Genomic DNA, 27,528 nt, shown 5'->3' with positions numbered 1-27,528 from the left:
GAACCATTTCTAATTTCTTCTCTCATTTGCATGGTGGTCAAACACTTACTTCTGAACTTCTGTTCAGTAGTTTAAACTTAACAAAAACTCAAAGCCATCAGTTTTCTTTCATTGACATCACCTAACCCGGCATGGAAAGTGACATTGTCCAAACCCTTGTCTCTGTATTATGTTGTGTGCCAAGTTTGACAGTTCAATTCTTTCTTAGTTTCTACTGCTGAGTGCCTTTTCTTTGTTTTCTTGACTATAATTCAAATTCAGGTCTTTATTCCTTCTGTCCTGGAGTGTTGAAATAGTGGTTGACTTAGCCGTCGCTGCTCTGGTTCCACAATAGGCATCTCAGCATAATCCCAGTCCTGACTAAAACCCACTGCTCCAAATCAGTTGCAGATTAGAGTCTGAGCGTTTCGCCCTGAGAGTCAAAGTTCTGTATCATCTGGAATCCACCTATATCTCCAAATTTATCTATTATCACTTTCTTTCATTCCAACTGCCAGAAAAACTGACATTCCTATTTGTGATTATTTCCTGTCACTTTATTTTTTTCCTCTATCCCCACTGGCTTTCTTTCCTATCTTTTCCCCACTTATCCTAACCCTCCCTACTCTTAGGAGCCTCCCAATGTGAATAATACTTTAGAGACACTCATTCAGGGCAGTCATCACCTCCCATCTTGCGTTACATCATTTTGGTCTAGAACTTTCCTCCCACGCATAAGTATGTTATTTTCTCTTTAAAAATATCTTTGTTGAGTACTCAACAGCACAGCACATGGCTGATCAATTTTCAGAGCTTCCAGAATTCTTCGCAAAATTCCTTGCATATGATACGTACTTACAGATAAAAGTTTACTCAATAAATATTAATTTACTTGCTGCTGATAAAGTTCTGGTATCATTATTATTATTATTTTATTAGCATGCATTAGTAGTACAAGAGGGTTTTCCTTGTGAAAGTTCTGATATCTTACTTTCTAATATCATAATCATTCACTCTAGGAAATGTTATTTATTTACTTTGTAGAATAATCAGTAGCTGAACTACCAGTGTTAATTTACAGTTTCAGTAGTTACTACATTAAGTGGTATTGAACAGGCATGGAACCCAATCCTTAAGGGAATACTAGGATTTTGTCATAATGTTGGAGCCTAAGTATACTTTTTATTTCAGTACATCAAAAAATTTAGCAGTCATCAAACCACATTGACAACCAAGCCACCATGATTTTTCAGTGTCCTAGCTGCAGGATTGGAAATAAGTTGTGATATTCAGTTTATGCTTAAAGACTATTCTTTATTCCCCAGGTGTGATGGGAGAATATGAGCCCAAAATTGAGGTTCATTTCCCTCCCACGGTTACAGCTGCTAAGGGGACAACTGTTAAGATGGAGTGCTTTGCACTTGGCAAGTAAGTACAGACTCTTCTATAATTAGACACAGTTGTTTATTAAAATGTGACATATCTATTTGGATCATTTATTTTGGTAGATTTTGTTTTCCCAGAAGCTTCATGGTAGCTAAATAGTTTTTAAAAGAAGGAGAACTGGGAATTGACAAAATAACCAATTGTAATTATCCTCCTAGTCATTTCTGTGGTCTGCAATGTAAATGATTTTGCTGTTTTAACATAAAAGAAATTTCTCACACTTAAAGAAGAGCTTCACATCTCTTTGCCTACTTGTCTAAAACTTTCTGTATCACCCTTAAATTTCATTCAGCAATGATGTGAAAAAAAGAGGATAAAAGGACACAGTGCTATCTGTTCCTCACATGTAGTATGCAGCATGAGAGCACGAACTATCAATAAGTATGGCACATAACCATTTCTCAAATCAGAGAGATGATTTATGCCACACCCTCTTCTTAAGGACTCTGTTTCTGCTGATTTAAATTCCATGATTATATATAGTCATTCGTCAGTGATATTGGGATGGATATAGGGATTAGCAACAGCAATGGAGTTTTGATCATATTTGATTAGAGTATCATGTTTATTCTAAACATGGTATGGATAATTTTTAGTGTTGAAACCTTAGGGTCCCCTCTAGACTCTATAATTATAATCTGCATAAATGCATCTCTATCAGAGTTATAATCATTGAACTGTAGTTGAGTTGAGCTAACTCCCAAAGCATAATTGCAAAGTTCTTGGAGATCAGACATGCTACATAAATGTGATTATAATGGGGTTCTGTAGGTGATGAAAATGTTGGTAAACATGAGAAACTCGACCCATAGCTGGAAGCTTAGGAGTAAACACAGTGCCATGTGCTTTGACTTCCACAGTGGTTAAATCATGTCTGTGCAGGACTACTCAGATATAAGTGGAGAAAATATCACAACAGATTGAAGCCAAAATAAGCCAAGTGTAGCACATTTTTAAGAAAATGATGTCCATATGTAAAATTATATTTTAATAAATTAAACTGCATCTCGGAGATACTTTTAGCATGTATGTGAGGAAGCCTTCCAAATCCAAAGATGCTAGTTAAATGTGTATATTGAATAAGACCCTGAAAATCTGTTTTTTACCATTTTCCCATGTTGCAACATCAAGTATGCCTGAAAATGTCCCAAGTAAGATGCTTAATTCTGATAAATGCAAAAATAGTATATTCTCACTTGATGCTGAAGGTTTTAGTATATCCTGAAGTCAAATAATTCTTAAATTCCAGAATTTGTAGTAAAACCACAAACAAAAGGAGGTCATATTGTAAAACAAATTAGAAAAGTAGATTTATGGAAGAAGTAAAACAATATAGGATATTTCCCTAGGCGGGCTTATTTAATAAGTTAGGTGTGGTTACTTTTTGAAACTCTTGAAATGTGCTTAGTAAATGGATGCTTAAAGTCCCTTTCCATCTCGGTCAGATGCAACTGTCAAATCATTTCTTTTCTTTTAATACATTACTTTCTTCAACTTCTCCACTCTTTCCTTGTTCCTCCTCCCTTCCCAAAAATAAAATAAAAGGGTACAAAAGACACACCACTCAGTCAAGAAAGATATTCTTTCTGTGAAATGTCATAATTTTGGAAAAAAAAGAAACACGTTATAAAGAAATCTACTGCCAGCAGCACAGCAACTAAGAGATGGCATAGATAAATGGGACTTCATAAAACTTCTGCTCAACAAAAGAAATGGTCTCTAAACTGAAGAGAACACCCACAGAGTGGGAGAAAATATTTGCCAGCTTACACATCAGACAAAGGACTGATAACCAGAATATATAGGGAACTTAAAAAACTAAATTCTCCCAAAATTAATGAACCAATAAAGAAATGGGCAAGTGAACTAAACAGAACTTTCTCAAAAGAAGAAATTCAAATGGCCAAAACACACATGAAAAAATGCTCACCATCTCTAGCCATAAAGGAAATGCAAATTAAAACCACGCTAAGATTCCACCTCACCCCTGTTAGAATAGCCATCATCAGCAACACCACCAACAACAGGTGTTGGCGAGGATGTGGGGAAAAAGGAACCCTCTTACACTATTGGTGGGAATGTAAACTAGTACAACCACTCTGGAAATAAATTTGGAGGCTACTTAAAAAGCTAGACATCGATCTACCATTTGATCCAGCAACACCACTCTTGGGAATATACCAAAAAGACTGTGACACAGGTTACTCCAGAGGCACCTGCACATCCATGTTTATTGCGGCACTATTCACAATAGCCAAGTTATGGAAACAGCCAAGATTCCCCAGCACTGACGAATGGATTAAGAAAATGTGGTATCTATACACAATGGAATTTTATGCAGCCATGAAGAAGAATGAAATGTTATCATTCGCTGGTAAATGGATGGAATTGGAGAACATCATTCTGAGTGAGGTTAGCCTGGCCCAAAAGACCAAAAATCATATGTTTTCCCTCATATGTGGACGTTAGATCAAGGGCAAACACAATAAGGGGATTGGACTTTGAGCACATGATAAAAGCGAGAGCACACAAGGGAGGGATGAGGATAGGTAAGACACCTAAAAAATTAGACAGCATTTGTTGCCCTCAATGCACTAAAGCAGATACTTTAAAGCAACTGAGGCCAATAGGAAAAGGGGACCAGGAACTAGAGAAAAGATTAGATCAAGAAGAATTAACCTAGAAGGTAACACATATGCACAGGAAATCAATGTGAGTCAACTTCCTGTATAGCTATCCTTATCTCAACCAGCAAAAACCCTTATTCTTTCCTATTATTGCTTATACTCTCTCTTCAACAAAATTAGAGATAAGGGCAAAATAGTTTCTGCCGTGTAGCGAGGGGTAAGGAAGGGTAAGAGGAGGGATAAGGGAGGGGGTGGGGGGAAGGGGGGAGAAATGACCCAAACATTGTATGCACATATGAATAAAATAAAAATTAAAAAAAAAAAAGAAATCTACTGCCATCTAAAGCCTAACCTTCCTCGCCTTATGAAAATATAAAGAAATCACCTTTGACATGCATTGGTTCCTTACAGAATAGTATCATCTGTGACAGATGATCCTTGAGCCCTGTCATGGTCACAGCAATTTCAAACTAAAGTCTAAGCATATGCTTAGTTCTCATTGCTCACCCAAGCTGCTTCCACTCCTAGGTTGTTCTGGGAGCCTTTGTTCCAAGACCCTCAGTACCTGTCACACAGCTGAATCTTCCTCTCAGTGAGTGTTCAACATTTCTGGTTAGATGGTCCTCACCACACTTTATAATCAAATTCAGGAATGGAGCTCTTTTCCACCTCACAGCCTTTGCACTTGCTGCTTCTCCACTAGGAACACTCTTACCTAAACTTCATTGTGACTCCCACTTTCCCTCTCACCTCAACTTCAGAGTTACTTTCTAAAGAGACTATCAGTGACTGGTTGGCCTAACTCACACCCTTTGTTCTCTGTCCCAATTCTTGTGTGTCTCCGTACTTATACATGTGTTTCAGTATTTATAATATGTTAGTATCAGTCAGGATCCTACATAGAAATAGAATCCAACTCAGATGGTTCAGTAGACTTTAATAAATGGCTAAGTTGGAAATTTGTGAGCAGAGTTAAAAGTTACCAGTTCTTGCTACTGGTAGTAGCAAGAACTCCTATTGCCTTTAAGCCTGAAGGAGCCAGGAGATACAGAATGAACCAGAGGCTACACAGGAGAACCAGAAATCTATGTAGCCATGATAAGCACATAGCTTAAGAATGATCAGGAATATTTCCCCAGGCAGGCTTATTTAATAAGTTAGATGTGGATACTTTTTGAAAGTTTTGAAATATGCTTAGTAAATTGATGCCCAAAGTCCCTTTCCTTGCTTGGTGCAGGTGGCTCATGTCTATAATTCTAGTTACTTGGGAGCCTGAGATTCAGAGAATTGCAATTCAAGCCCAGCCCAGGCAAAGAGATCATGAGACCCCATCTCAACCAATAGGTGGGCACAGTGGTGTGTGCCTGTTATCCCAAGCTAGGTGAGAAGCATAATATAGGAGGATCCTGGTCCAGGCTGGCTTGGGCAAAAAGCGAGACCCCATGTCTAAAATAACCAGAGTGAAAAGGGCTGGAGGCATGGCTTCAGTTGTAAAGCACCTGCCTACCAAGTACAGAGCTCTAAGTTCAAAACCCTGGACCCGCCATTTAAAGAGAACTTTAGTCAAATTGTTTCTATTGTTGTAATTATTTTCTTCTACTTCCTCACTCTTTCTTTGCTTCCCTTCCACTCGCAAAAATAAATACAAAAAAAGAATTCACATCCTGACTTCTTGTTCCTTATACCTTCTGGTTTCTTCTAGAGGCTCTCATGAAACCAACCAGAAACCAAGCCAGAAGTTTGCTGGGCAGAGGAGAAAGTGATTGGGGCAGATAGTTCAGAGGGAAGGGTAGATGACAGACAGAGGAAGAAGACAGAGCACCCAGCACATTGCTCAGCAATAGGATTTGAGCCCCAAGAGGACAGGACACTTGACCGTGTTCCTCATTGGTACTTTGCTATTCCCTTCCCTAGTGTCCAGCTCTTAGCAGTCAGAAAACATTTGCAGAAGGAATGCATTAACTCAGAAATACTGTGTCCACTTAATCCAACCCACTACTTACTGTTAAGTGATGATGAGCAATAACTTCTTTATATTTAATGCTGTCACATCCCAAAGTCCACATATGTGCACTTCTCACCTCTCTCTCTCACCTATTCACATCCAACTTTACACTCCTCCTCTTGTCCCTACCTTTTCCTGCCTGTTCCTGCTCACTTCATCAAGTATGTCTTTGTCTTAGATTTGCTGTTTCTCCATTACCTTTTCTTGTGATAAGAACACTAGTCATGAGATCTACCCTTTCAAAAAATCTCTAAGTGTGCCTACAATGCACAGGTACAGCCTTGCTGGCGACAAGCGGCATGTTGCCCAGCAGCCATCCAGAAGTTATTCCTCTTGTATAACTGCAGCTTTACCTTTTTATTCCCAAAGTCTATCATGTCCAAGTTATACTTACTGTTTTTCATGCATGAACTCCGAAAATCCCTCCTTGATCTTTTATTTCAGAAGAGAGTTTTGTTTTGAGTGTAAAAATGAGAGATTGATCATGCTCAAATGCTAAAGTGAAGAGCAGAGTGAAAACTATATGTCAGAGACCAACAGTTGATGCAGCAATGCCCTGAGGGTCAAACAAGGAAAAGATCGCAATCAGAGTCTTGCTCTTTCCAACTTTGCCTCTTCCACACCCGAATTTCCTGCCAGAAATCACCATTTTAACCATATTATTAACTGAATTAAACACTTAGATGTACCTCCCATCTCAAGGAAAGATGACTCATCACTAATGCACAGAGACAAAAGCAAGAGGTGATCTTCGCATCGTTCGTCTCAGAAATGCAAATGTGCTGAGTATCCAGAAGGAACTGAGAACTGAATGTAATTTTGAAGGTTTTGAGAACAAGTTTATGTGCTGGGTAAGGTCCTGGCTTCCAGGATGTACACAGTCTCTACACTCTCTCCCTGAATTTAGCTGGTTCCAGCATCACACTTTCTTGTGTCCAGTGTCAGTCATTACATAAGCATTAGCTACACACCCTGACCAAACTCTCCCCTGCCCCAACGCCCCGCCATGTCAACCTTTGCTGCTAGAGACATTTACTGCCCATCTTCTTTGGTTTTGACTTTCAACTGAGACTAAGCAACAATAACAGAAGATTTTCCTTCTTTAAACTTTCTCTGACCAGTGATAAAAATCACATGAACCTTTGACAGGCTAAACTAAGAAATGTCTTAGATTGTTAAAGAATCATACTTTTAAAATGTCAGAATACTGTTCCATTGCTTACAAACTACAGTTTTATTCCTCTTAAAATTATGTCTTTACAATCTCTCTCTTAAGGTATTAAGTTTTTGTAAATTACAGGATATAAGTGAATATAGATACAGGGTACAGATAATTTAAAAATATATAAGTTCATAGTTTTCTGTATTCTTAAGAGAAAAGAGAAAGTAAATGATTTTAGGACATGGAACTTCACAATCTTTTCATATCACAAAAGTTCAGCCACCTGTCTAATTTGAAGTTAAGTAAAATTGAGAAAACATGAACTGCAAGTATTCTTCTAAAGAAACTGCTACTTAAATCTGAATTTGGAAAAATTGGACGGTTTCTCTATAGGCTACTGAGAAAAAGCTCAACAGTGGTGTATGAGTTCATTCCTAAAGAATCACTCCTAAAATAGAATGTAAACACAGAATTTATAAAATGACTGCGACTTGCTGTATTTGGTATTGGTCAATTCTGCAAAGGTATTTTCCCTCCCCACCCCCAAAAATGTGAAATACTTAAATATGATCCACAGGGAACAGAGGCCCATAATGGCTTGGGAAATACAGCAAGATGTAAAAAAAATGGAGGGGAATTAATTACCTTGGAAAGAAAAGGCTGTTTGAGACATATGGAAGGTTATTATCAAGAGATTGCTCACAAGCTGTTCTCCAGTTTCAACATTCCAACAGAATGGTATTAAACTAGAAGAATTAGATTGGGTTTAATGTAAAAGTTCTTGACAAAATGAGTTGTTACAGGGAACATGGGTTATCAGGAGGGACGGTACTTTTTTTGCCTGCAGTGCTGTAAGAATATAATAATGCCCATTTATCTCCTAATGATTTAGATGTAATGTTCCCTAAAAGGAGAGACACCATCCAGGTCAGGATAGGAAATGGACACTTAGACACTCCTGTTGGCTGGCCACTCATCCACCCACACTTGGGCTAAACACTGAGAATAGAAGGATACAGTTGGTGGACTTAATTTACTGCCTTTGGGCAACTGCACTCTAAAATGTTTGTAGGTGGCTGGTGGCATATACAGGAAGTAGAAATAAAGAAGATTGGTTTTTCTTGATCACCATTCAGCCTAGACAGCTTAATTAGGAAAGAAAAGTTATCTTTGACATTTCCCATCTTCTTTTGAACACAGAACATAATACTCTTGGAAAGGGAGTGAGAGAGAAGGTGACTGTAAAAGTAAGGAGTCTCTTACGTCCATGAGAGATATTTCGTTGAAATGGTTCTTTCTAAATGTGATGTGTATTTGAAAGTTGGGGATATTTTCAACTGGATGTGTCCAAGTGTTTAACTAGCCTACATGGTTAACTAGTAACTTAGGGTAAAAATTTGAACTTTAAAATATGCTAACTTAGTGCCTGTAAACATAGATAGTTTCTTTAATGCAGAAAGGAAGACTGGGAATTAAAATTTGTACTTCAAGCAGGTATAGTAGAATGTGCCTGTAATTCCAGCACTTAGGAGGATGAGACATGGGGGTTGTGAGTTCAAGGGCAGCCTGGGCTACATAGTGAGACCTTGTCTGTCTGATTGACTGTCTCTGTCTCTGTATATACATATATATGTTCATACTCTTATACTTACACACACACACACACACACACACACACATCTGGGTCCCTCTAGAACCCGGATGTCAGAGCAATGGTTCTGTTTGGAATCAGTGAAGTTTGTCCTACAAGTCTGGAAAACTCAAATTGTTTTCTTTTGGTGCCTTGCTGAGGTAACTTTCACAAGATCTCAAGCCACTTGGAACCCAGCAGGAGCCCCACAGAAGCAAATAAGGACTGTGGTCTTTGGCCCTCTTGAACTTACTGCCTTCTTACCATACCCTTTCCTGGCAGCACAGAAACTTGGTTTCCAGAATCCCAGCACCAGCATCACAAAGTCAAATGCAAATGGGCAGAGCTGAGAGGTAATAATTTAAAATCCAAAACTGCCTCCCCTTCACATTTTTATATATTTTTATTATTGCACTGGGAGCACATTGGGGGCATTTACAAAAGTTCTTACAATATATCAAATAAAATATCATAATTAAATTCACTCCCCCATCATTCTTTATCCTCCCTGGATATAGTTTCCACAGGTCTCATTTTTCCATTTTCATACTTATATACACAGTATTTTCCCATATTCACCCTCTCTCACCCTTTCCTCACCTCCTTCCCCCCACCACTGGTACCAACCACCCAGACTGGACCCGTTTGGCCCATCTGTTCTCTGTTTTTATTTAAAAAAAAAAAAACACATTTTTACTTATTTAAGTAGCTACATAAGGAGTTTTCTTGTGACATTATCATGTATATATTATAATCTGAGTTGGTTCATCTTATCTATTTTTCTCCTTTCTACCTTAGTCCCCTTCTTATGGTGATTTCATCAGGTTTTAAAATTCTATATTCATTCCTGTATAGGAAGTACATCAACCATCTTTGCTCAACTGTACCCTTCCTATATCTCAGCTATCCATGCCTTTCCACTTCTCTGGCCCTGTAACACTGTTCCCCCTATCGAAAATTCCCAGCATCACAGCCTATTCCATCTTCAAGGCTTATGTCAAATGCCACTTCCCCATGAAATCCCCTCTATTTTTCTAGAGAACCAGTCTCTTACCTTTGGAATTTGAGTGTGACCACTCACAGTCCTCTGTTTGGCTGACCCCCAGGACAGCTGTACATGTCTGTCTTCTTTATTGGGAAGGAACTTTGCAGCAGGTGTATGTCTACTCTGTTGAATTCAGGCGTGAGAAAAGAGGTCAGTCTTGCATCACAGGACTGTGTTATTCCCTGGGTTTGGTCAAACAAATGCTTCCAGTTGCAGCTCACATGTCTTGGCCCTGAAAATGCATTGTACATTGACATTAGCTGCAGTTTTCCTGGCCCATTTGGTTACACCATGTGACCTTTTGTGGCCCCCAGAACGATCACTAGATATGTCAAATAGCCACCACCAATGAAGAAGTAAAATGTGGTCACTTCTTCACAATGAAGAAGTAAAATGTGGTCACTGATGCAAAACTGACCCCACACACAAAGGCAACTTTGGGGTTATTCTGTAATAAAACAGCCATATGCTATAAAGCAACGTAGGTTTATCTGCCATGGCATTCCGACAAGCTAATAGTGTTACAGGCAGATTTTTTTTTAACAGTACATGTTTCTTATCTTGCTTTTGCAGCCATTAACACACAATCAGATCGGCTGTGCTCTAAAGGCCTTGAACCAGTTACTGTAATAATTATGTGTATGACCTTTCTAAACTTATCTGAAATCTGGTGGTGAGGAGGCAGGGAAGAACACATTCAATTTCCTGCCCCTTTTAGTTCCTGATTATCTCCCTTTCAGATAGAATTTACAAATCATCTTTTGTTACACCCCATGAAATGCCTATTAGGAAACCAGGACTTTGAGGGTTTTTTTTTTTTTTTCTCATTTTATATGTTTATTGCAAAATAAAAAAGCACCAGTTATCAATTCATGAAGTCATTTCTTCTGTAATTTTCCTCGGTCTTTAGCCAAGCTGTCTCAAATGGCCACTCTTGTGTCCCACTGTATTGTGAGAATGACAAATATTCCTCTGAGACTTCCCACAGTCTGCAATTTGGCAAGTGTTCTTGAAGGAATCTGCTCTTAAGTTACAGATTGATGATTTATTAATACTGTTTATTTGGACCTGCCAGTCACTAAGTGCTGCAGGAATTGAAAATGAATTGGAGTTGTGTGGTATTTGTCTATCAAACCAAAATCAAATTACTTAATCATTAGACTGACAGATGATCTGGGGATAGGAGTCAGTTACTGGGCCTACCAATCAATAAATGTTTGCTCTCACAGGAAAACAGTGCATTATAAAGTCAAGAAAATTACCCTGGCTTTAGCATTGTGGAGACCAAGGGTGCATCCTCATTTCAGATGGTACCTGAAAATGACCGGCACTAAAAGAACCTTAGCGATGACATAACCCACAACTGAAATCTATTTGTAGATGGGAGGCTGAGACTCTTCAAGGACCAGCTAGACCAAAATGTGTGCGTGCTGTTCAGGGAGTGTTTGAAACCTCTTCACTGGATGGTCCTAACATTTCCCACAGTTTTCCATAGTGTCAATTATGGAAGGGAATATTTTACTTACGTGTGTGCCTAGCGATGTTACGTATTTCTAGGAAAAAAGGACTAATTTATCACCCAGTTTTAGTTTCATAGTTAATGGTGTTATGTCTAACTTTCCCAGGGCTGTCTTGGGAGCCCTGAATCTGCCTCTGCAGAGAAACCATCCACATGTGCAAAGCCAAACATCTAGAAAGCTGTAGAAGCAAAGCCATCTCTACTGACTCTAAAATGAGTCATCTTCTCAACCTACCATGCCACTTTCAGACGCTAAGAGTAATTTCCACTTTTGGATCAGTTTAAACTTGTCCAACAGCTTTATTTTCTGATGGATCTTTCTGATGTACTCTAAACACCAAATGAAGAAGTATGATAAAGGCAGAGAAATGAGATTTATTTTATGGCTCAGACATGCTGTGGGAAGAGGCAGAGGAAGCACTCAGCTCATCTTCAGCCATCTTCAGAGTACAGACAAGAGCTATAGGTTTAGCTAGACAAAAGAACGGGGGCAGGGGACAAAGCCTATGCATAAACAGTCCAGTCACAGGTGTGGTCTGGTTGGTCTCATGATTGATGGGGCCCTCAATCTTTGTCAGGCAGGTGGTCTGGTAGTCTGGTCCAGTTCTGGGAAGTTATCACCTGGAGGGAGTAATCTGGTTCCTGTTTGAGAGGATTCTTAGGATAATTGTCCTCACTGGGAAGGTGACGGCTCCAGGTGGCTCCAGTTCATTGTCATAAAGATAAGGTGATCATAAAGTGACTGTAAAGAGAATGGCTTAGAGCAAAGACAGATACAAAATGGAGACAAAGATGCCAAGCTTTTCCTGATTTTAGTTAATTTGTGGGTTCAAATAAGGAGTCAGTGCTTTTCAGCAAAAGCAACTTGAGCACCTCTTACAAAAGGACTAAAAATGGGAGTGAATTTAGCCAAAACTTGCATTCCCTCTGACTTCAGTTTCCCTATTATGAACTCTCTTACAGTCTTGGATTTCTGTAGGTTTTATGTGATCGTCACTCACAAATTCTCACTGAGAGCTTTACTAAAATTTAAATGTTTCTCCCATTGTTTATCACTTCTAATGGCAACTTACCGCCCCTATTGCTGCTGCCGAAGTTCATCTATCAAACTAGAAACTTCTTTCTTTAGATTTCATTCGAGCTGATGTTTCATGACAACAATGAACTTTTTAAATCTGTCACAGTACAGACTCTAAAGAGTTAAGTGTCTTGGTGAAACAGGGTACCTTGAGCTGAGCCTACTTGTTCTGTTTCTATGTCATCATGTTGGTATTTGCTGAGCTAGGACATCCAAGAACATGCTGACTGAAAAGGATCAATTTGTATGGCTAAAATGTTGTGCAGGTGATTCTAAGGATGACTGGTACTAAGTTGAAAATTTAGACACACAGCATTAGTAATTTGCATTTCACCAGAATTGTTTGGATTTTTAATTTTGTGTTTATCATTTAACTTTGAAAAATTGAGGATGTGGTGATCAAATACAATTTACCATCCTTGACACATCCTTCTCCATACCCTATGTCTGAATATCCTATGTGAAACCCTTCTGTCCCCATCTCTCAGCTGTTTAAAACCTCTCAAGTCTACTTTTTCCATTTTAGTCTATCTGCCCTACCATAGTTTAAGTCAATTGCTATTGAATTGTCTTGATTCTTGTACATATGCTGCAAATAAGACTAGATAATTACTTTAATAACATGATTTTATTGATGTTGCTTGATCTTGGCAGATTTCTCCAAGTGTTGCTTCCTATAGGCCCTGCTTCATGCACTTTGTCTTCTTGGTTCCCTCTGTCTCATTCCTGGTTTTTATAGCATTTGTATCCCAGGAAGCCTGGTGTTTATTTTAGATTTTTTAATTCGACCATTGACTGCAGCCTTACCTCTTAATTTAGCCCATATCATGTTATTTATTTCCTTGTTTCACAGTTTGTGGAACCAGACGGGTTTCTAGAACTCCAGACCAAACACAGCACCCTACACTTACCCCAGGTCTACCTACATGGTTTTTACTGTCACTAGTCACTATAATTATAAATTCGTCACTATCTTTGCCTAATTACACTTTTGACAGACTGAAAGTGGGTTTTATCCAGAGTGAGAGCAACAGGGTCAGGAAGGAGAGAAAAGAGAGAGAGACTTATTTCCTGTTTCCCATGCAGGAAATGGGAGCAAAGGCTGAAAATGGTGGTCCCCATTTCCTAGTCTAATACTGGAGAGCTGGGGTAATACAAGTGATCCAGGTGGCTGAGTTGGCTGTGAAAATAGGGAGGGGTCATTTTGGCTTCTGGGGTGATTTCCTGGATTTGGCTCATTGTCTTGTTAAAAGAGACATTGAGTAATCTACTAGTTTCTGCCCTAATTGATAGAGAATTTCTGTTTGAAATTCCTAACCTTTGCTCTATGTAGTTCTTAGCTCTAGATCTTTGTTTTGTTAAATTCACTTGTGAAAATCTCCCCGTGCCAGACATAGTTGATGTTTAGAATGTGGATTAATTACTCTTGGGTAAAGAGTGAATTAAGCTTTAGGGTAGTGGCTGACTTTAAAGCAGCCTGCAATAACCCCTGGACTCTGCCTTCTGATCTTAAAAAGAGATTACTGGAGTTGGGAAGTTGAATTAAAATGATTTCTTCCTTTCTTCTTCCTGTGGCAACCACTTTTGTCTACCTGCTACCTACCTATCATATTTCACCACCATAAACATCTTTTTAATTTATTTCTGATTAGTGCGCAATGAATATTTGTTGACTGAACTGACGAAATTATCAACAGAACAGGCAACGCTGTGTACTTCAGGGAAGCAGAAATAAGCCACACATGGATAGGCATTTAGATGATGAAAGTAAAAGCCAGTGTGTCCTGGAAGCTGTGTCTTGAGCACACCTCCTGCAGTCAGGTCTGTGCATGCATACCATGTTACAGAAACAATTTTTGTATTTGCTATTTGGGTTTGGGGTTCAGCATGATTGAGTTGCTCCACCAAACTCAATCTGATAAATCAAAAAAATCAATGATAATTTTCTAGTTACCAGGACTGGTGGTCTACACAAATAAAGAATAGCCTCAGTACAAACATCACTAATGAGAAAACCGATGACAGAGTTAGATCAAAGTGAGTAGACATTCCTCTGGCTGTACATTCCAGTCACTGCAGAGGGATGATTGCCCATCCCTTCCCAAAATATTTCCCTATATATAGTACATGTCAACATACACAGTACATGTCAACAAGATTAGAACTACTCTTCTTCAGGCAGTGTTAAAGGCAAGTTTTTATTAGTATTATTCTCTACTTTGTCACAATTTTTTTATCAATTATAAAAAGTATTAATACAAGGCCTTTACAATACAAATATAATCTCATGACCCTTTATAACACTTTCCAGAAACAGTTTTTCTTCTTTTAGTTGTACATTTAAGTTGATGACTTCCTGTGAAGTTTTTGAGAGGCTCCTTAGCCTCATTTGTTCATATGTATAAATCATAATTTAAGATATAGCATGCCAAACTTCATCTATTATATGGAGATTAAGATTTTTTAAATTTCCATTTCAGAATTTCACCTGAAGTACAAAGGATGCATCATATCTGTATATCTGTAGTCTTTCTTGCCAGGTAGTTAATAAGAAAGATAAGTTTCTTTTATATCTCTGCTCTTATAACACCCAGGACACAAAGACCACATACGCAGTTCCTTTGTGCACTTCTGTGTTCTCACCAATTGAGTAACTGAAGATATAATCCCATCTTTATCTTTGGAATATGTCTATCAGGACATTAAAAAAGTTTAAAACAATTCCACTGGATGGGGAAAAGAGGCTGAACTCTAAGGATATTATATAGATGTGTCTGCATGCCTGTGTCTTACAGGGAACATTAGCTAGTTCTAACTTTTGCTGAAGCAATACTTGTCATAAAAATTACTACAAAAGTAAATATTGTAACATCATATCCTATGCTACAAGTCCAATAGTATTAATTTAAATATGTAATTAAATAAGTGTGTAAGTGTCTCTCCACATACAATATGTAATCAAGATGGTTCTACATTGTCATATAGCTTTTTTATTGTCTCTTTAGGTACCTCACTTTACAACCCTTCATTATATCCAAGTAGTTCTATTTCATAGGGCAGTGAGGTAGTAGTTTTCATTATAATTTTTCAATTTGGTACTTTACTTTTACATTTGTTTCCCATGATCGTACGCTTGATTTCAAAAGTAGTCATTTGTGTATGGTGGCATTTGCTGTGATTAGATTTAATGTGCTTCTTGTGTGAGGGAAACATGTCTGTGCATGTTGGCGTGTAAGTATGATATGGTTAAATCATCTCAAGATAGACTACAAGGCATCAACTCTGCACCTGCCATTCACTCATAGCCTTCTTCTTTTTAATCTGAAGTGTGATAGAAAAGTACCCACGCCTGTGACCTGCCACGGTCTTTGTGTTAGCTATAGGGGCAAAATGGGCTTCATGTCAAATCTTTATAATGACTTTTAGACTGAGAAATAATTCCAGCTAATAGCCAATACATACAAAAATGATACTCAATGAGTCATTTTTGGTTCATTTCTGTTCCTTACCTTTATTTTCTTTGGGGGATTGAATCAATCTACATTACAACTTTCAGAATGTCTTATTTATGGCCATTTTCTCAAAGGAAGGTACATTATGAAAACAGGTCACTTGTTTTATATATATCCCTATAGAGAAATTCAGACTTCTGAGCATTTGTGAAAGAAGAGCACACTTCTGTGTTTGCCACATAGGGGAGAATGTCTTCCTGCCTCCCCTTCATGTCTTTCCATTACATATGCCCACATTGCATTGTGGGAAGTGAAAATGTATAGGCCCTCCTATACATTGTTCTCATTTTCATATCTTTGAAATCCAGATGTACATTGTAATTGATGGTGTGTCATAATCCAACTGACAGTGTTTTCTTTCTTAGTAGTGTTTAAAATATAGGTGTGTCATCTTCACAGGCATCATGATGTGATGAATTAGAATAATTAAGCCTAAAGTGGCACATGTTAAACCTTAACTTAGTGACCAAATCATTCGGATCTGATGTGTCATGTCTTCCCTCAATTTATGTGCAGTTTAACTTTAATAAAATCAATTTAATAAACAAAAGATATCAGCCATGGAACCATAATACTTTCAGATTATTGCTGACTGCATGCTTTTATCTTATAAAATCTACCAACGTTATTATAGCATCAATACTTGCAATTACCACAACCATGCCAGAGTGAGATTCCAGATGCAAACCCCTTAAAAGAGGGGGTTGAAATACAAAGGAAACTGGTTGAAGAATTCCCTCTGCCTATCACTTTGCCATCATCTTGTGTCCGTGAGTTTTATTGGTTCTATGTAATAATTAACCAAAACTGAACATAAAGAGAATGCAAAAGGATATTTAGCAATAAACTGCTTGTTAGATTGGCTCTCATTTTTTGTTTTGGAGTTTAAAGTGTATGGTAGAAAAAAATGAACACTAATACATTTTCAGAGACTTAAATATACAGGAAAAAGCCTAATAAGTTAACAAGTCCAATTAAGTAAATTAACTATACTGTTGAAATATTTATTCAGACTGATTTTCAAAAAGCTTTTTTGAGGTATAGTTAGATGATAAAATAAATATTTAAAGTATATAATTCGTTGCATCTGATTTTCTTGGTGGTACTAAGTTTTGAACTCATGGCTTCGCTCTTTCTAGGCAGGTGCTCTGCCTCTTGAGCCATGCCTCCAGCCTCAAATTTGATGCATCTTAGCAAATGTACTGCTAACAGGAAACCAATATAACCCACAATGAGCATGTACAGGAAGTAGCAAATAGCTATGAAATTTCTGCATGCACACGGAAAATCTCTTTCCACGTCCTGCCCATGCATGCTCAACCCCCAGCAAACCTTGTTTGCTGTCACGGTGGATTAGTTTACATTTTCTAGAGTCCTTATATAACTGGAATTGTTCAATGCATAATTTTTATTTTTATCTTGGTAGCTGGCTTTTTCACTCAAACTGATTATTTTGAGTTTCATACAATTTGGGTATATCAATAGGTCATTCCTTGTTTTGCTCACTAGTATTCCATTTGACAGCTTTACCACAGTGTGTTCATCTATCCACCTGCTGAGGGGATTTTATGTAATTCCATGTTTCAGCTGTTACCACAAAGGTTCTCTGAACATTTATTTACACGTCTTTGTTTGCATATAAGCATCCATGTTTCCTGGATAATGCCTGAGTGGAATGGCTCAATCATACAATAAGATGTGTGACTGTTTAAGAAATTGCTGAACTGTCTCCCAACATGGTTTCAATATTTTACAGCCTATCAGCATCAGCTGTTATTATCGTGCTGGGGATCAAACCCAGTGCCTATTTTATGCTAGACAAAGAAGTCTACCAATGAGCTACATCCCCAGTTCAGATTCTGTTTTCTGTTTTTTGTTAGTGTGTATATATAAACTGTACAAAAGGGTCACCCCATGCCATTTCACACATGTAATTATCGAACATTGATCAGACTAGCCCCCTGTGTTGCTCTGTCTTTTCCCTGTCCACCCACCCTCGCTAATTTTTTGCTGAGTTATATTGTGCCATATTCAAACATAGACACAATGTATGATGGTAATGTTCATCCCCATTATTTTCTTTCCCTCTCCATCCTCCTTCTTGTCCCCTCTCCAGACAGCCCCTTAACTACAGTCATGGGGTGTGTGTGTGTGTGTGTGTGTGTGTGTGTGTGTGTGTGTGTTTGTGTGTGTATCTATCTAAATGTACTTTAGGTCTTGTGTTTATCTATATGGACTTTAGGTTTGTTCATCAATTGCTTCTTTAATATCACATTTAAAATATCACCAGCAAACTCCATGCCATCTAGAATTTCTTGTAGACATTCAAGTTTTCACCTCTAAAATTCTGATTTGAACTTTTTTGACAGTACTGGAGTTTGAACTTAGGATTTGCCAAGCAGATGGTCAACTGCTTGAGCCATGACTCCAGCCCTTTTTGCTCTGGTTATTTATGAGACAGCATCTCACTTTTTTCTCAGGCCAGCCCGGACTGCAATCCTCCTATTTTATACTTTCTACCATTGCTGGGATAACAAGAGTATGCCATCCTGTTGGCTTTTATCCATTGAGATGCGATCTCATGAAATTTTGCCTGGGCTTGCCTCAAACCAAAATCCTGATCTCTGCCTCTCAAATAGCTAAGATTATAGGCATGAGCACCTGTGCCTAGCTATAGGGGTCATTTTTGTTGTTATAGTTTGGGATGACTGTTTCGTTTTAGTATGTTTTTTTCCTGATTCTTGGCATGCCTGGATTTTTTTCTGTGATGTCAAGCATTTTGATTTTACCCTATTAGAAGTTGAATACTTTTGACCTTTGTTCTGTGACCTCTGTTAATTTACTTGGAAACATTTGGCTCTTTCAGGTCAGGTGTTTATGCTTTTCTCAGACAGGATGTGAACAGCATTTAGTTTAGGGTTCATTATTGCTCTGATTAATGTATTATGTATTATGTATTAATGTATTATGGGACTCTCCAACCTGGCTGTTAGGGATGCAACTATTCCTGGTCTAGCAGAATTCTGCCAGCTTTTCCTTCTACTATCTTCAGGGTGTCCTCTCCACTGCATGGTCATTGCCTCATATACACAAGCTACTTAATAATGCAGTGACTACTTGAGGGATTTCCTGTAGCATCTAACACTCTGTGCAGTTCTTCTCCCTCAGGTACTGTGAACTCCAGCTGCTTCAATTTCACAAGACTCCCAAATCTGTCTCCCCCTTTCAGGAGGACAGCTGAGCTTTCAGAGTGCCCCTTCCTGGACTACAGCATGGCAAGTCTCTCCAGGGAGCAAACTGGGGCTTATGTAACATATTTCAGGGTCCAATGCTCTTCCCATTCTAATATCCAGTATTTTGAGACTCGTTTTTAATATCTTTTATCTGAGTGTTAGATGACTCCTCATGAGTCATTTTCAGCTATGTAGTAGTAATAGAGAGGGTTACTCTGATTAAAGTACCATATAAACATGTCTGAATACCAAGGAGACACCCCCTTGAACAACCAATGTACACTTTAAAAAATGAAGGACAGGAAAGTGAAATAGGTCCTGTCCAGGGGTGGGTACAGTAGGATGGGGAAGGGTAAGTAAATAGGGTGAAGGAGATGAATATGGTTAATATAATTTGTTAACATGTATATGAAAACAGAACAATGAAACCTTTGGAATAGTTCTAAAAAGAAGAGAAGGGAAATTATGGCGAATGATGGAGGGGTAAATCTTACTAAGATATATTGTAAGCCCATATGTAATTGTCATAGTACAACTAATATATGCTAATAAAAAAGAAGTAAATGAAAAGTAAAGGTTGACCCAAACCTACCTCACCCATATTTAACTAAACAAAAGGGTAAGAATAAAGCAGTCTCCATGTGCGGTATGGTCTAGCTAACCAAGCTTTAGTTGAGGAAGTTATACACAAACTCTGGCGACAGAAAGATAAGAGCATAGGTCTTTGACCCAATCCTTCCTCCAGAAGAGTTTTAAATAGTAATGGTAAAAATAAATTAAAAGGTAATTTTAATTTAACCTGGTTTAACCTACCAATGCTCAAACAATAATTTTCTGACATATTAAGTTCATAGGAACCTATTGCTCTAGGTAGTTGAATAGGTGTCTTTTCAGTGGCAGGACAAGTGTGGTTTGGTAGTTGGCCAAACCTAATTTGGGATGTCAGCTTCATCATTCACCAGCTGTACAGCATCAGATGGGTTTCCTCTGTGAATCTCACTTGCAAAATCTGTAAAGAAGTAATGGCAATACCTGCCTCATTGCTATTAGATTGCTCCAAGAGAATCAATGTATAAAGGCCAGCTGCTTACATGTTACTTCTGACTTATTTTTATTATATGTTTAATATGTTTTGTGTGAGACTTTTCGTCTTTGCTCTCTAGAATATTTGCAGAATGCTATTTACTTTCTAAAACCTTTGCCTTGCTCCTATGTTCCACTTCTTTCTGTAATACCTGCAAAACGCAGCCCACTTCTAACACTTTTCCTAAACAAACAATGCAAGCCTTCCTCAGCTCACTCCTCTGCTGCATTTGGCCTCTTCTTGGTTTCAAATGAAAATAGATTGTAGAGCATTCACTCTGACTTCTGTCTATAATATATGGTGCCCAGTCATCCGAACAAACTCTGCACCTATAAAAGCGTTTCCATACTAGGAAATATTGGGGTTTTTTCCAGTTTTATGTTTCCCAAACATTCTTTCAGCTCAAGGCCTTTTTTTTCCACTGTGAGTTTAAAGAGTATTTTCTAGAGCTGGTTTTACATATTAAGTCAAGAGTTGACATTTTACTCTAGCTGCTGTTAATACTTAAAATATTTTTTGTGATTACTTACTTCAGTACTACATTTGACAAACCTATCTTACAGACTTCCAAGAGGCCAAAAACATTGCAAAACCTAAAGGCCAGATGTCAAGTATTTAGGAAAATATATATGTTTTGATGAAATAAATACTACTCCACTAGTTTTTCTGACTTGATGACTATTGCAGCAAAGTCCATGAGAGTCAGATACAGGAAAAAAACTGACAAAACAAAACAGCCGGAACAATTATCTAACAAATATTCTGATTCTGATTACAATGTGGACTGGAATCGTCTATGCTTAAAAATAAATCACCTCACTGATTTTAAATCACAGGAGAATACAAATACAAAAAAAAAAGCAAGTAGAATGCAAATATCAGTATACTGCAAGATAAATAGCAATGCAAAGTAAATGTGGGTTCCTGTTCCAAGACTGACTAACTCTTATATGAAATGATTGATGGGCTTTTTGTACCACTTGGCTTTTGTGGGTTTTTTCTCTTTAAGTTAAAAATATTTTAATAAATAGTATTAATTTTAAACACGTAGAGCTTGTTTACAAATCTTCACACCATTTTCATTCTATCTTTATACAAAAATAACGACCAACATTGTCCATTGTAAATTGCTTGGCATCTGCTGTGTTCTGTATTTTAAAAATTAGAGTATTATCGTTTGTTCTGTATTTTGCTCTAAGGAAAACTTATTCAAAACTCTGTGCACTATAAAAATAAACTGAGTAAGTGTTAGCCCTCACGAATCGTTCTTGCTCTACTTTGAATTACAGTGTGTTGGGATTTAAACTTAAAAGGGAGGAGATGTACAAAGAATCTACAAGAGAATAATCAAATTGTCGTGCCTGATACACTTTTTCGCGGTATCAGGTTTATGCCAAAGAATATGGTTATCAGAGAGAAGAGAGTTCAGCATCTTTAAGGTAGACAAGAACCCTAGATGTCACATAGCATATCATCAGCCCCACCTCACACCCCTGAGAGACCGAGGTTTGCCTGAGGCTCACACACTCTACCACGTGAATGCCAGGAGCAGGTCATGGGATCGCGGCAGCTCACCGTCCTCCTCTCCTCACCCTGCAGAGCCAGAGGACACATACGTGATGGTGACCATGGAACTTGTGTAAGAAAAATGGCTTCAAATTGTCTTTTCTTTCTCCTTAGAAGATTTTTTAATCTCTTTGTCTGTTTACCTATCTGTAAAATAGAGAAAACAAAACCAACTTCAGGCTTCTGTGAAAGGTAAAAATCCTAGAACATAGTAAAATGTCAATTGACAAGCTCTGTAGCTTTATTAACCAAGAATCTTAATCAAGAGCCTGGACAATCACCGTTCCCAGGCACAATCTTCTCACAAACTAAGGCCTAGGACAGAAATTAAATAACTGCCACGAGTCTCCCATCAGTTCACACAGCAAGGTCAGGATCCTTGTGTCAGTGCCATGTGCTCACGTGCACCGCTTCACAGGGCACATTGGTGGCTGCCTGCCTGCACCAGCATTAATGTGCCTTTCACTGAGGTTGAAAAGATGCACAGAGACAGCAACTTTACTCTCTTCCCCCATGAACACACCTCTAACGCATCTACCCACTTCCTCTGCTCAACACAAGTCAACTTGAGGCTAAGTGAGTGAAAGGTACAAATTTGGCACCTTTGCCCTACAAAGATTCCAAGAGGGCAGCCACCCTGAGGCTGCTGCCTCGATGATATCGTTAGATAGAGCGAGTTCAGTTACCCAGGTGAGTGTTCTGAACGCCGTTTTCTGCCACTGCATTCCGTTATTATAGCACAGTGTAGCTTGTTTTGTTATGTTAAAGGGACTGTATTTTATTTCACCAAATACAATATTAAATGTTTCTGGTCTTAAATTTACACCTTAGCTTTAGCCAAAACAGAAAGTCGTTCAAAAATGACCAAGTTATAAACTTAAAAATAACTTAAATGTTCTAGAGAAAAAAATGTATTTGTTATAGTTCTGAAAATTTAACTATCAAGGAAAATACAGTAAGTGTCTTAAAATGCTACTTAGAATAACCATAGCCATGAATCTTACCATGAGGGTAAATCTAATCCTATAGATTTGTTATGATTTTATATTCATAAAATGAAGCTTGAAGGACTCTACAAGAAGGAGAAAGGACTCTCTGGCAGAGTTTGCTGTGTCAGCATTGCTGCATCAAAAAAGAACTTTTGCATTAAATTAGCCATGTACATTTACAGCAATTCCATTTGTCGCTAAATACAGAACCTGTTTTCTTACTGTGGCCCCCATTTGGGGGTAAGAAATTCATGAATATCTTTTCATATGATCTCTAAATAGTCCTTGAGTATACAAATAGATATGATCAATATAAGAGAATGTCATTTTTTTCTCTTTATAAGTATGAAATTTTAATCTATAAGTATGAATATTTGGTGATTTCTAGCTTCTGTTTCATGACTTTGGTGGCAGAATTAATGTTTTAACCTTATTTTTTTTGTTTTAATAGTATAGTTACTGTTTTGCTACATTTTAAGGATATATACTTTGATAAAACTCCTGTGCAGAGGAAAATAGATTGAAAATTAAATAGGAAGTTAATATGGAGATTGGATGGTCACAGATTTGTGATCTTTCTATAAGGCAAACTATTTTTCTTAGTAAATTTTAATCTAAGTCTCAACTTTCTGCAAAAGATTTACAAATTTTTTAGGTTAATAAATTGTAATGAACCCAGACAAGCAAACTTTGCAATGTTACAATCTATAAACATCAAATTTGAGAACAGTGCTGGAGAGACAAGTCAGCTTTTCTGCAGAAATTGGGAAGTTACAATAGATGGTAGGAGAAAGGAGACACATACAATACAGTGACATACAATAGAGTGAAATAAGAGATTGCTTAAGAACATGTCTTGTTCAAAGATACAATCACATGTGAGTTACACTGAATCTGAAATAATAAGGTCAATATTAATATCTTATGATAATGACTTCCTATCTTTAGAAAAGCTCACTATGCTACTTGCAACCCCATTAAGTCTTCAGCCATTCCTTAACTGAGGACTTCCAATTTCTCTGTGTCTTTTCCTCTTATCCTTTCTGAGTTAGAGCAAAAGTTTACTGCCTTAGTCACTCCCTCCAGTGTTCTTCCATTACACACACTCTTCAGATCCTTATTGAATGTAGTCATTAAGTGTTGTGGGTCTCCATTCAACTGCCCACTGCACAGAGGAGCAGACACCATACAGAATGGTTCCACCATTGGTGTATGTTTCCAGTCTTATCTAGACCCTCAATGCTGCCTATCAGTCTATATCATCATAGCAGTAGACTCCAGCACTCTCTCACCCACTTCTTCACCAGGCAATGTCAGATTCTACTTCCCAGAGATAACAGAAGAGCTGGACAAAAGATCACTTCACTTTTTAATTTTCAATGCATTTCCATATGGTCTCATCCAGGTGAGAATCATAACTACCTTGTCTGAATCTCAAGACAGTATTCTTTTTTAATTAGTGTTAATTATACAAAGGATATTATTATGACATTTCCATACCTGCATCACATTCCTCCTCTCCATTACCCTTTAAAAGATCATTTGTTGACTCTAGATCTACAAAGCTCTCACTATCCATACTCATCCTTTTTTCCATAACTCTTTTTTAGAAAAACAAACATAAAACACATCTAATACAAACCCAGTGCACACCAACCTTCATTCTGCATGTCATCTCCTTCTGCTTTCTTAGGGATCCTACTCTCTTGATTGCTAACCTTGCAAATATTTTCATCGTTTCTTTCTTCGGGGTCTTTCTCATCGGCCTTTGTACATAATCAAATTCCTCCAACCTTAGCAGAATTCATTCTCGTGTTCTAAACTTTTCCTGTCCTCATGTGTAACTAGACAAAATGGTAATTCCTACCTCACAGATTTGTTACTTAAAAGAAAACAATGAACTAACCCAAAGTGCTTAGAAAAATGTTTGATGTGTGGTAAGAGCCCATCAATGTTCTCTCTTGGTACCACCTAAACAAACCACAGCCCCCAAAACTAATCTTCTTCATCACTCATTCCCACCCACATCAAGTTCTAATAGTTCTACCTCTAAAATAATTTCATTCCACACCAATCCCTTTGTCTAGACCATAGCAATCATTCATACAGATTTCCTCACTGGCGTCACCTTTCTCCCTGTCTGTAACACTGCTTATTTACAGGGAAATGTTCTTACACGTTAACAGAATATTCTAGATAGGAGCTAGCAAACTATGAACTTATACTAGTCACCTGCTTTCCCAAACAAAGTTTTCAAGCATTCACTGATATATTGTCCATGGCTGGTTTCACTCTACAATGGCAGCATTGAGTCATTGCAAAAGATTATCTGCCCAGCATACCTAAAATGTTTTTTCTCTCTAAGAAAAAGTTTGCTAAACTCTTTTCTAAACTAAAATATAAGCATTTATCTTCTACTTCAAATACCTGATCGAGTTTTGGTTAGCACTAGGAAAAGCTGAAGTTCGTTAAAATGAATTTTATGGTACTTTATACTTACCCCTGCTTTCTTCGTCAGCCTCATCACTACTCACTGCAAACCAAGCACCAACCATCCTGAAATTCCTTCCATTTCTGTCCTTAACTAGATCATTTTCTCTTGGGACTCTCGGAATCAGCATGCCACTGCTCTTTTCTAGAAATTTTTATCTTTCTTCTTTGCCTGGATAAGTGCTACTCGTTATTCAAGTCTGAACAACAACACTGTTTGCCCTTCATCTTATTAGATTGGCTACTCCTGCCTCCATGCTTCCTTGACATCACTCCTAGTACTAAGCCATTACCTTACTAATTATGAATTCTACATCTGTCATGCTCATCAACATAACCTCAAGACCTATTTCAAAGGCTATCCCATAGTAGGTGCATTAAATGTAATTATTGAATGAATGAACGAACAAAAATGGCATCATTAAAAGTTCATAAGATCTGCAAAATTCACCCTGATCCCTGGCCAGGGTAGTTTGGTATGCACTCTTCTTGGGTTGTTTCTGTTTTGCTGGATTCACAGGCTCCCTCTGGTTTGGGGGCCAGGGTAAGATGCCCCTTGGGCAGAACCAAGTATCAGAAGTGGATGCATTTTAGTGCTTGTGTATGTGATACACACTGGCCACAGGATGAACTGCTCTCTCTACTATGTAATTTTTTGAAATGGGAGGGAAAAAACAGTAAAACTTTGAAAACAATGGTAAAAATATAAAGGCCATATCAGACCATAATCTCACAGAAACTACCAAGATTGTTTTTCCTAAATTAGATTCTTTTCTTACAATAATTAGAAGTGATGGTTTATATTCTGAGCTGATGCTTAAGTTCTAAGCAGAACCAATGTCAGGGGAAAGCTGAGAGCTGATACGTCATCATACATTCTAAGTCAAGAGTCATTAAGCAGAGAGAGCTGAAGCTTCCACTCAAGTAAGATCAGTTAATTTCTTTTCCTTAAAGGCCAATTAGTCCAGTCATTTGGAGGCTGTGACAGCTGTCCTTTGCCTCAAGGGAGCGATCATCTACCCTCGCCTTTCAAGAAAGACCCAGCCTCATGCTCACAACCCCTGAAAGTTTCCAAACTTTTACAAAGGAAACTTTTGCCTTCAAAATTTTTGCATATTATTTATAGCAGTGAAGTGATCACCCACATTAACTATTGACTTTTGTTCTTTTTTTTTTTAAGCTGCAGAATCATAAAACAAAGAAAAAAATCCTTTGGCTCATAGCTTTTTTTATGATGGTTTTTTATGTGCTTTCTTAGAGGAAAGTTATAAAACTTGGTTCTTTCAGTTTCTATCAAAGATATACGTTTCCTTCTTTTTGTGCAAGTCACAAAGGAGCCACAACTGCATATATTTTCATGTCAGATGTAAAATTCATATCTCACTTGTGACTTATGCAAGGAAAATAGGAAGCTCCTTTTAGACAGACCAACAATTTGTCTGTGAATAGTGATTTGCAGTTGGGGAGTACTTTCCTGTGAAATCATTAAATCCTTACAGCTAAGTATTTCTTCTGCCTGACAGAATCTACACAATACTTCATCATATGTATAAAAATGATCTTTAAAAAATACTTTTAATGACTTTAACGGTGGCCAAAGTTCATCCAACACTTTCCTTACTTCAAGAGTTATGTCGTGAGATACTTTGTATCCTATCACTTTTAAAAACATTTTTATTAGAACATGTTTGTTGCACAGGGGGTTTCATTGTGACATTTCCATATAAGCTTACAGTATACCTTGGTTAGAGTCAATTCCACCATCATTGTCCCTCATCATCCTTTCATCCTTTCTTGAAACAATTTCAACATGGTTTTATTGTTCTATTTTCATGCAAGAATACAAAGTACATTGACTGTATTTGCCCTCCTTCACCCTCTCTGTTCACCCACCAACTCCCAATAATACCCTCTCCTGATATCTTTGACTTTGACATTGCATAACAAAATTCTGGTGTCAGAATTTCAGTGTGGCATTACATGGTCTTCTACTGTTACTAATAGATACTGTTGAGCCAAATGAGTTACAGTATAGCAATAACTAAAAATATTTTATCTTCTTTAAGTTGCATTGCTTATTGTGCATGACAACAAATATAATTTCAGCAAGAATTACAATAGGGGGAAAATAACTGGTGATATGGTCAGAACTGACATTTCTTC

The 27,528-nt window shown here is 37.7% G+C and overlaps 1 protein-coding gene across 2 annotated transcripts in view; it reads left to right on the top strand.

Annotated features, from left to right (window-relative positions):
- Cntn5 (contactin 5) overlaps window positions 1-27,528 on the top strand; it is a 1,105,069-nt gene that overhangs the window by 797,308 nt on the left and 280,233 nt on the right. For both annotated transcript variants that reach the window (XM_074066853.1, XM_074066854.1), the window contains one exon: window positions 1,305-1,407. In XM_074066853.1, coding sequence (XP_073922954.1) covers window positions 1,305-1,407 — 103 coding nt within the window. The remainder of the gene's footprint in view (window positions 1-1,304; window positions 1,408-27,528) is intronic.

Source organism: Castor canadensis, chromosome 2, assembly GCF_047511655.1.
Source record: "Castor canadensis chromosome 2, mCasCan1.hap1v2, whole genome shotgun sequence".
NCBI lineage: Eukaryota > Metazoa > Chordata > Mammalia > Rodentia > Castoridae > Castor > Castor canadensis.
Note: the sequence above shows the minus strand (reverse complement) of the source record. Positions and strands in the feature narration are given on the sequence as shown.